An 11508-nucleotide genomic window follows, 5' to 3' on the forward strand; every position below is an offset into this window, starting at 1 on the left:
CTTCAGTAGTTAAATGTGGTAACAAAAGTGTCCACTGAAAGTATCAGTTTGGAATTGCAAAGCAACCCACAATGTATTCCAGTCATTGAGTTTCTTCATATTCTAAACTCTTTGACATAAACATGAGTCAGTTGGGCTATGTCAATATTTAGCAGGAACATGAGGTCAGCAGTCCTGTTACAGCAAAATGGAGCAGTCACATCAAGAAATATGCTGTGCTTTTTTAATGGGGATGAAAGAGAACTTTGGGTCAAATGCGGGAGTTCCTAATATCTGAACGCTGTGCTGTTTCCTGTATTTATTTATTTATTTTCATGAGAAGATTTCACTGTGGAATTTAAATTATATATTTGGTTGATGTCTGATGGAAACCACCATAGTGTACTCGACTGACATTTTATTTTCTTGGCTTCTGGGCACAAAGTTGACTGTGGGCCACACAGTCAACAGGCTGCCTCCCTCACTGCCCTGGGCTTTTCCCTGGCTTTGCTCTTCAGCATGGTCTCGCTCCCATGTAGATGAATGGCTATATACTCAGCCCCCCTCCCCCCCCATCAGGGGCAGGGCCAGCTGACCTCCCACAACACCCCCCCACCCCCCACCCCCACCCCACCTCCCGCCAGCTGGGCCCCGATTGGCCTCCCACCCCGATCAGGGTAGCAGGGTAGGGGCCAGCCGGCCAACCTCCCGCATCCCTCCCCTCACCGGGCCCGGCCAGATCTGCCCCCATGGGACAGCCCGGCCGGACCCCACCCGGTGCACCGGGCCTCTAGTTCTCGTTATAATGTTACCTAAATCACCAGATGATTTGGAGTAATACTTCTTAAGGAAAAATACCATTAGCTCCTCCAGAGCTGGCATGAAGTCTCATTTCTCTTTCCCTCCTCAGTGTCCATCACAGAGTTGAGTTCATGGATACTAGATGCTTGGCATATGCTTTACTCAGAACTCTTTCAAATGTCAATGCTATAAACCCAAGTCAAACTAACAAGCAAAAGAAAGGGAATGTATTAGCCTGTGTAACTGAAAATATCAGGATCTTGTCTCAGGGAATCTAAATACTTAAACCACTGGAACTCTTCTGTGTCCCTCTTTCTGGCTTGTGCTTCTGTGTTTGGGCTGTCTTCCATCCTACTGAAGGCATCTTCCCCCTCGCAGCATGTGGAAGGAAGTGTGGTAGGTTTCCATCCTCCCAACTTCATGTGTTAGACATGTCCTCTTTATCTTCCACTTCCATGTATAAAAATCTCAAAGAAGGATCTGACTGGTTCAACAGGGCTTGTACTAGTATGCCATCCCTAAACCAATCAATGTGATCAGAGGAATAGAGAACTGTGAATAGCCAAACTGAGTCATATGCCCACTTTTGTGGCCAAAGGAAGAGCATTTCTCCAAATGGAGGAAATTTTTTTATATAATTTTTTTTAAATGGGCTCTTTCCAGCCAGCACCACACCATGGGCATCCCTAGGGTCAGCTGGCACAAGCGCTTCAAGACTGGAGGCGAGAGAGAGGCCTACCACGAGAAGCGAAAATATGAACTGGGACGCCCTGCTGCCAGCACTAAGATTGGACCCCGCTGCATACACACAGTCCACGTGTGGGGAGGCAACAAGAAGTACCAAGCCTTGCGGCTGGACAGGGGCAACTTCTGGGGCTCAGAGTATTCGACTCGCAAAACAAGGATTATTGATGTCTACAATGCATCCAGCAACGAACTAACTGGTAAAGACCCTAGTAAAGAACTGCATCGTGCTCACTGACAGCACACCGCACTGACAGTGGTGTGAGTCCCACCAGGCACTGCCCTGGGGCCACAAGAAGGGGGCCAAGCTGACTACTGAGGAGGAAGAGATTTTAGACAAAAAAAGATCAAAGAGAATTCAGAAGAAATATGATGAAAGAAAAAAGGATGCCAAAATCAGCAGTCTTCTCAAGGAGCAGGACCAGCAGGCAAACTTCTTTCATGAATCGCTTCAAGACTAGATGTCTCTGTGCTAGAGGGCACGGAGCTGGCGTTCTAAGGAAAATCAAGGCCCAGAAAGGCAAAGAAATCCTCTTCCCTCCTATCTTAGCTCATGTAATAAAGGTGTTTACTCAAAAAAAGGGGGAGGCCTAGCTGGTTTGGCTCAGTGGATAGAGCTTCAGCCGGTGGACTGAAGGGTCCCGAGTTCGATGCCAGTCAAGGTGGACAGACCAAAACAAATATCCTCAGCATGAATATTGTGAAATTTGAAAATGAATAATATATGGGAAATGTTCGCAGAGTGCTTCAACAAAGGCAAATGGTGGAACTACATAAAGATGGCTCTTCTTCATTCTTTTTTTTTATTGAATTTTTACAGAGAGGAAGGGAGAGGGATAGAGAGCCAGAAACATCAGCTGCCTCCTGGACACTCCCCACTGGGACGTCCCCGAAACCAATGCCCCCGGCCGGAATCGAACCTGGGACCCTTGAGTCCGCAGGCTGACGCTCTATCCACCAAGCCAAACCAGCTAGGGCGCTCTTCCTCATTCTTTGTGAAGATAAAACCTTTAAAAGTTGGAGAGTGCTTTAAGTATTTTAAACTATTCCTGGCAACAACTTTCCGTTCAATGAAGTGTTGCAGGTGCTCTAAAATTCAGAAACATTTAGAATGTTTTCACAGTTCTCAAATTATTATATATCTAATCTGCTTTACTCACTGAATTTCACAAAGTACAAATTGGAGATGTATTCCTCTGGAAATACATTTAGAACAAATAAAAACAATGAATAATATTGTGACATTATATGTTTCTCTTTCCTAAAAAATGTTACACCAAGCCTGAATGAAGTTCTGTTGGGTATTTAGGAAAACAGTCCTTTATAGGGTAGGAAGTTGGACAAAATTAGTTTCCACAGGGTTGACCAGGATAGGGGCATGTCAGTGATTGAACACAACTCAATAACCCCAGTGGAAATACCAGCAATTTATGTTTTACCAACAAAAACCAGTCTGTTACTCTGAAAATACCACGTTTCATTCCTTTGTGCCACTATCAGGGTTCATCTTCCCAAGAGTGTCCATTTTATTCGTTGTCTGAAACTCAAAAAATTTGCCCATAAAATCATTTAATTATTACAGTGGGGCCTTGACTTACGAGTTTAATTCGTTCCGAGACCGAGCTCGTTAAGGAGCTCGTTAACTCAAATTACTCTATCAACTCAATGCAAAAAATCGGCCGACAGCTGGTATCTCAAAAAACTCGTTAGTCGGGACACTTGTAAGTCAAGGCCCCACTGTACTTCAAATTCTAGGGTCAACCCCCAAAATACAACTTCCTGATCTTACACCAGCAAACTCCAGCTTCCATTGATAACATTATTACTCTCAGAAAAAATGCATTCCTAATTCTATTTACCTTTGAGGGGAGTTGGCATTCTTCTAAATGAGCACCTGGAGTTAAATTCCCCTAAACCCGTGGTCGGCAAACTGCAGTTCGCAAGCCACATGCGGCTTTTTGGCCCCTTGAGTGTGGCTCTTCCTAAGCCTTAGGAGTACCCTAATTAAGTTAATAACAATGTACCTACCTATATAGTTTTAAAAATTTGGCTCTTGCCCTAACCGGTTTGGCTCAGTGGATAGAGCGTCGGCCTGCGGACTGAAAGGTCCCAGGTTCGATTCCGGCCAAGGGCATGTACCTTGGTTGTGGGCACATCCCCAGTTTGGGGTGTGCAGAAAGCAGCTGATCGATGTTTCTCTCTCATCGATGTTTCTAACTCTCTATCCCTCTCCCTTCCTCTCTGTAAAAAATCAATAAAATATATTTTTAAAAAAATTTGGCTCTCAAAAGAAATTTCAATTGTTGTACTGTTGATATTTGGCTCTGTTGACTAATGAGTTTGCCAACCACTGCCCTAAACAAAAGGCAACATCCAACCATTTGAATTTCATATACTAGTAGACACCTAGGTCATACATTGTACCGCTAGTTTGACAAAGTAAAGCAGTTTCTCTTGACACAAGGGCCCTGGATGGAGATTATAATGTAAAGTTTAATGTGTAAATCAGTCACTAACTGTATTTTAATTATATTTTATCTGCCACTGTAGTCCTCATATGAGGAAACTGTGCCGCGCCAGCATGGCCAAGGGTGAACCTGAGTGGGGGCGGCTGAAAGGCTTAGAAAAGACAGACAAGAGAATGAAAGCCGGGTCCCGGTGAGACGCTGCTTCTCTGATGGAGAGACAGCATCAGCGCCCACAAGCCTTGTCTTTATTTTATAGCAGATTCCATGAGGCAAAGTAAGGGCGTGGTCAAGATGTTTACAACATTCTCATTGGTTTCGATCCTACTCAATTACATGCACCTGAACTCTATCAAGCCCACATCACTCAGACACGTGGGGCCACGTGTTCGGACCATAGGTTCAAGCTTACAACTATAGCTGTTGGCTGTAATTGTGCTGGGAGGGCCCTGCCCTCCAAGCTGGGACTTGCACGTGGCCATGAGTGACTGTGCCCTCTCCTCAGTCCAAGGCTTGAACCTGTCCAAACACTGTAGCCGCTCCCCACAGGAAACTGCTCATGTTGCCCTGTCAATATCATAAAGAGCATAGACTTGAAGAAGATAATTATTTTTATTTTCATAGGTGGCTGAAGCAATATTTTATAGAATCAATGGAAATCCAACAAAACATCACAAACCAAGAACTTTGGAAAATGAAGCCTAGGAGAAGTCTAGAAGAAGATGATTATTTGGTAAAATAATAATTAAAATCCATAAACATAACTCAAATGCTCTTCTATATCTCATGGTGCTGTAAAAGTGATTTTTCACCCTCGTCTGCTGATATTTTCACTGATTCATGTCACTGATGTTGTGATGGGTTCAGGTCAGTGACATATAGAAGAGAAATTGTACCTTGACTGGCTGCCATGAACTTAGCTGAATAACCTTGAATGAGTCACTGAAAACCCTGGGTCTTGGTCTATCTGTAAAGTGAGAGAGTTAGACCATATCGTCTCCAACGCCCTTCCAATGTTTTCTAACATCCTCAATGCGTCTGTTTCAAAAGAATCGCCAGTGCCCATATGACAGTTGTGCAAGCATGTATTTTTTAATGGGCACCATGGTAGTTTACCAAGAGATCATCAAGTTAATTAATGTTCACTGTTTAACCAAATGCATTCAATTTTAGAATAAGAACCACTGGTCCCACTTTTCCCCACCTCCAGATAAAATGTTTCTGACTACATTATCAACTGAAAAAGTGGTGGAAATTTTTTGTTTTAAACTCTTTTTACCTTTCTAAATGATCTCAACTCAGTTTTAACAGAAATTATGAATTTTACCTTGATTATTTTAATAAGCAAAATAATTAAGATATAAGCACATGCTTTATAAAATAAGTGTACATAAAATGAAATTATTTTTATTTTTCAAGTTAACTGCCCTATTTCCTGTTCCGTAGCTCTTTACCCTTAACCAGAAAATTGATCTCAGTTGATTGTACTTAGAGTGTTTTAATGTGAAGAGATGACAGATGCTATGTCATGCTCAACTCCCTTCTAACTGGAGTAATTGGAAAAGACATTTGATGTAATAGTGATTTATTACTGGAAGTTAAAGTCAAATGGTGAGAGGTCATTTTTAAACACCAAAAATTATAGAGAACTGTGTGAAGTAGTTATCATGCATAAAATGAGGAAATGAGCAAGTTAATCACTAACATTTTGAGCAGTAAAATGCTAAGGTTCTACATATAGAGCTATAAGAAATGAGTAATACATATTGGGTGAGAAAGTAAATTCATAAAGTAACTCAATAAAGAAACACTGATATAATTTCTCATTTTGAGTTTTTTGTTTTTTGGGTTTTTTTTGTTTTTTGATTTGCTGATATATCAGTCAGTTGTGGAAATGACAAAATATTCAATTTAACCTTCTTTGGAATTGCTGACTAACTAGAAATATAACTGAGTAAAGAAGTATAACTTTCTCAGGAAATAGATCATCCCTATGGGATTTAACTACTTATATAGCCTTTGTACTTCTAATAGACTATTTGTCCGTCATTACTTACACCAATGAGATAATTTAGAAATATGAAATCAAGGTTTAAGACTACTATGATGGAAATTATAAATTTTTTTTCTAATAGTAATGACCATATTAGTCTTAATCTCCTGCACTTGAATTAATGAAGAATTCACTCTTCAGTCTTTTGCCAAGAGTTACCCAGTAACCAATAAAAATATTTAAAAATACATACAACTGTTACAATTTACAACTGTTATTATTTTTACCAAAGATTACTGGATTTTTTTTGTTTTCAATTTTAGTTTCCCAGTTGCATTATTGCATCCTTTTCTGCCTTCAAGACAGAAGCACATGGCCTAAGCTTTAGTGGAGCTATCTGAAGCATGTATTTATTTTGAAAAATGAGCAACAGAAACTAATAGAGAACCCCAAAGTAGCTACATGCACCTTTGATCAGTGCTACATAGACTATGCCATCTCTTCAGCTAAAACCAGAATCCAAAAACAAGGTTCTGAATGTCCATTTTAACTGAAAAGCACAATGAGCAATAAATAATTCGTTCAAGGAAATCCCGTTGTTTAAATTTTAAGATGTTTGTTTTCTTTTCTTCGTAGAATAAGAACTCAGGAGAAACCAGCATGCTGAAGAGACCTGTGCTTTTGCACTTGGACCAAACAGCCCATTTTGATGACTTTGACTGTCCCCAAAAGCTTCAGCGCAAACAGGAGCTCTTCCCAGAATGGCGCTTGCCAATTAAAATCGCTGCTGTCGTATCCTCTCTGACTTTTCTCTACACTCTTCTGAGGGAAGTAATTCACCCTCTTGTAATTTCCCATCAACAGTATTTTTATAAAATTCCAATCCTGGTCATCAACAAAGTCTTGCCAATGGTTTCCATCACCCTCTTGGCGCTGGTATATTTGCCAGGTGTGATAGCAGCAGCTGTACAGCTCCGTAATGGAACCAAGTATAAGAAATTTCCACATTGGTTGGATAGGTGGATGTTAACAAGGAAGCAGTTTGGGCTGCTCAGTTTCTTTTTTGCTGTCCTGCATGCAATTTATAGTTTGTCCTATCCAATGAGGCGATCCTACAGGTACAAGTTGCTGAACTGGGCGTATCAACAGGTAGGATGATGAAATCGACAGTATCACTTAACCAAAAAGTCTAAGTCACCTAACAGATTAACTCTTTGTCATGTTAATATCAATACCTCAAACCCCTGTTGAAACCCTGTGCTGAGAAAGTAATCTGCATTTTAAAATGTTTTATTATTAGCCCTTTATTGGGGCTTGGTTGTATAGTTTTACATCGAGGAATGTATTTTAAGCTGAAAGTTTAAACTACAACTTTAACAATACAAACAAGTATTGTGTTCATGGACACAGCCACATTTCCATTTTCTACCACCCTCACAAGATTACTTTTAATGCTCATTTTTCTTATTTTCTGTTTATTTACCCGTGTGCATGCACATTACAATTCTAACCATAATTATTATATAAATAAAAGTTACATCAATGTTGCATTCAAGAAAGTGATTAATAGTTCCTGTGTCATTCCTTTCAGAGGAATGCAAAAACAAGTCATAATTGTGTAGAGGCCCCAGTTATCTGGCCCTCCATAGCAGCCAGAGTGAGTGTAGGAGGGGGTTCACGTGCGGGAGCTAGGTGTTCTTTACACTCATTCCTCTCTTCACCCTCTGCTAGGTCCAACAAAAGAAAGAAGATGCCTGGATTGAGCATGATGTTTGGAGAATGGAAATGTATGTGTCTCTGGGAATCGTGGCACTTGCAATCCTGGCTCTGTTAGCGGTGACATCTATTCCCTCTGTGAGTGACTCTTTGACATGGAGAGAATTTCACTATATTCAGGTAAATGATGTATAAAATGCTTCTGTTCCCTCAGAGCGGTCAATCTTTTCGTGCTTATAATATCATCAAGTATACTGACTTTACCCCATAGAAAATAACAAATGGTTTGCCAGTAGCCAAGATCCTACCACTTGTTCCCATTAATACTGTGCTCTCCTATAATTTTTCCCTATTGCTGCTAAATAGAAGTGTTTTCTAGACATAAATAAAAGGCATTACTCAAAGAGAAGTATTTCTAACATTTGAAATGTGTTAGCTATCCATCTAATAATTTTAAATGTGATATTTTAGAAATTTAATATTTATGGGTTTTTTTACTTCCCCCAAAAAATAAAAATATTCTCTTGCCTAGCATCTAATTTTATTCATCCCTTTTAAGTTACATAGCTTTGTACTATCCATAAAAAAGCATCTCTCCTTGAAATATGGAGTTATATCTACCAAAGGTATTCTAATACCTAATTGTAAATGCTGCTTTTTCCAAGTTACATTTTATGTAGCTTACTCACTTGAAGCTTCTCAATATCCTTGGAATTCAAACCATTTCAGATTTACTGAGGTTAATCTCCTAGTAGTAGATTACACCATAAAAAGAGCTATGTGCCAGAATTCACAAGGGGATTTATGTCAGACAAGATTCAAAGGACTAAAATTAATTAAGCCATAAGCACTGGCAAGATTTTTAAAATTATATAGCTTTACCTTGTATGGGTAGACATCTTTGTAAATTCCCACAAAATCAGACATTCCCTACTATCCTTTGTACATGGTCATACTCCCACAAACACTCTATCAGGGCATCTGATTAGGCTGAAAAGCAAGTCTCCATCTGAGTCATTCCACTGTGGCTTAGAGATAGTGCCATGTTTTCCAAGTGCAGTGTTTGTTGATTTTGTAGGTTCAGCCTGATAGCCATTGGGGTTCTCTGCTCCTCATTAATAACTTTCCTCTTACGTTGCTCTGCCTGCCACACACATGCTGAGCACCACTGCTCAGATCGAATCAGGAATGCAAGCACTGCGTCTTGACAACTAAGCCCATTTCACTACGTGCACAACGCCTACTTCATAATAAGTACATAATACACATTTGGTAAAATTAATCTTCAACAAGTCACATGTATTTTTTCAATTAATAACCTAGAAACTTCTCATTTACAGTCCAAGAACTGATTACTCTCCAATTTATGTTGGAGATTTTTATCTAAAAATAGAAACTTAACTATTTGTATTCATTGGGGTTTAAGGGTACTTACTGCTCAATAATTGTGAGTTGGATTTCTCCTGGCAGGCTAATGACCATTTCCAGTAAGTGAATAGAAGTCAAAAGTTATCTAGAAGAGCTATCCTCAGGATGCTGTAAAATTATTTAGGTGAACAACTATTTTTAAGCAACTTTATCGGGATGGTGCCAAGTATCCCAATGCTAGCTGAAATTTTTCTCCACATCTTCATTATCTCTATGTCTTGTTCAAACATTGAAATGATTGTTGGTATTTTCCCACTTTATCAGAATGTTTGATTTTTTTTAACATAGGCCAAGATAATTGGTTTTAGTATTCAGATACCAAAATCAAAGTCAATCACTTTGGTTGTCCTCGCAATTAATAAAGATCACTGAGGTCGAATTGATTTTTGCACTAATCTTCAGTCAACCCACCTCTCTTTGCTGAGCACCTAAAAGGCACAAATCATTGTGTTGCTTCTGTAGGGGTCCTGTGATGAGTAAGAGGGCCCCTGGTTTTAGATGTCTCTTGATAGGCAGAATTAAGGCAAATGCACAAGAGACAAACCATCACAAAATAAATGTCATAAGAGAGATGAACAAAGTGTGGAGAAAGGGAAGACAGTGTTATTGACTGGCTGAGATGGAAAGGAAGAGGGTTGTGAATGTTCTTAATTTAAATAGCCTGGAGACAGAGGCATTACCCAAAAGTAGGAGTAAAGTGGGGACATGTTAAAAAGAATGGAAAGGTGTGAGTGGACATTGTTAAGAAATGTAATAGGAAAACCATTACAGATGAATGGAAGAATTTCCTAGCAACAGAACAGATCCAGATTAAGTAAGACGGAATAAACTCTTTTGGAACCAATCTTCACCAAGATAATTTTTTTTTTCTTTTGCAGAGCAAGCTAGGAATTGTTGCCCTTCTACTGGGCACAATACATGCATTGATTTTTGCCTGGAATAAATGGGTCGATATAAAACAATTTGTATGGTATACACCTCCAAGTTTTATGATAGCTGTTTTCCTTCCAATTGTTGTCCTGGTATGTAAAGCTATACTATTCCTGCCATGCTTGAGAAAGAAGATACTGAAGATTAGACATGGTTGGGAAGATGTTACCAAACTTAACAAGATTGAGATGTCTTCCCAGTTGTAGAATTACTGTTTACAACATTTTTGTTCAAATTTGATATATTTTATCATAAATATTTCCAATTTGTATTTGCTTAATAAAAATAACTACTGAGGGTCTTAATATATCTGTGTTTCTGAGTGATGAGTTTAAAATATGTGTATATCAGAGTTGATTCAAAGCAAGAAATAAAATCATCTTAGCACATTCTCTATTTTCAGTAAAGTTGAATAATCACGTCTGATTTGCCAGACTACATAATATTATCCTTCCTATATAACAAAAGCCTAATATGCAAATTATCCCGTCGGGCGGTTGTTCGACCGGGAGTTCGACCACTTGCTATGATGTGCGCTGATCACCAGCGGGCAGCGCGGAACATGTCAGGCATCGGTGATGCAGTGCTGGCAGCCAGCAGCAGTGGAGGCGCTGCCAGCCCAGTGGGCCCCGATGAAAGCAGGACCGTGGCAGGGTGGTGGAGCAAGTGAGTGGGCGGCACCAGGCCAAGGCGGGGTACCAGGCAGGGCTGTGGGGCTGCAAGGCTGGGGACATGATCTGGGGACTGATCTCCGTAGGCCACCCTGAGGGATGCCACCTCTGCATGAATTCGTGCACCGGGCCTCTAGTAAATAATAAAAGACCTTGAAATACCAGTACTCTCTACTCATTAAAAGGTATCATGAGCCATGAAAAAACGTATTATCTGGATCTACCACACAGTTATATACAGTGTTATGAGTGTTGTTAAAGAACTCATTTTCCTGTAACTGGGTGTGATTCTTGGAACACCCACCTCAAAAACACACAGACTATGTCTATACAAGTAAAGCAACAGAATAATAACAGATACGCAGCCAGGCAAAATAAAACCCAGGCTATCCAGAGGAAAAGTCAATTCCAATTTCTCTACCCAACTTATGTACCAATCAGTTGAAGTTACCTTAATATACTGACAAAAGCAGACCATGAATTAGTTCTCCAAGGAGCAAAATATACGTCTACTATCAGACCCTAATCCAACATCCTTCAGAGGTTTTTCATAATTAGCAAAACTAACCACAAACCTCTGTTATATGGGTCAATTATTTATTAGGACTAATAGAGCTAATGGTACAAATTAGGACAAACAATTAGAATATTCATTGAGTGGAGTTCAGTTTTTTATTTTTTTCTATTACAAAGGATAGGCTAAGAAGCCTTCTGGATTATAAATTTGAATTCTATGCACGATTGGGGCTCAGATATGCAGAGACTTGTCTGCAGGTAGTGA

General features: G+C 39.8%; 1 protein-coding gene and 1 pseudogene across 1 annotated transcript; both read left to right on the plus strand.

Annotated features, from left to right (window-relative positions):
- The first annotated feature begins 1448 nt into the window (after positions 1-1448).
- On the plus strand, positions 1449-1775 carry LOC102438276 (annotated as a pseudogene).
- A 2843-nt stretch (positions 1776-4618) lies between these two features.
- Positions 4619-10371, plus strand: STEAP1 (STEAP family member 1). Its single transcript, XM_006084930.3, has 4 exons — positions 4619-4722; positions 6619-7131; positions 7714-7878; positions 10005-10371. Exons 1-4 carry the CDS (start codon positions 4642-4644, stop codon positions 10260-10262), a joined length of 1017 nt encoding a protein of 338 aa, XP_006084992.1. The 5' UTR covers positions 4619-4641; the 3' UTR covers positions 10263-10371.
- The last annotated feature ends 1137 nt before the right edge of the window (positions 10372-11508 follow it).

The sequence above is a fragment of the Myotis lucifugus genome, unplaced genomic scaffold, assembly GCF_000147115.1.
Source record: "Myotis lucifugus unplaced genomic scaffold, Myoluc2.0 scaffold_15, whole genome shotgun sequence".
In the NCBI taxonomy this organism is placed as follows: domain Eukaryota; kingdom Metazoa; phylum Chordata; class Mammalia; order Chiroptera; family Vespertilionidae; genus Myotis; species Myotis lucifugus.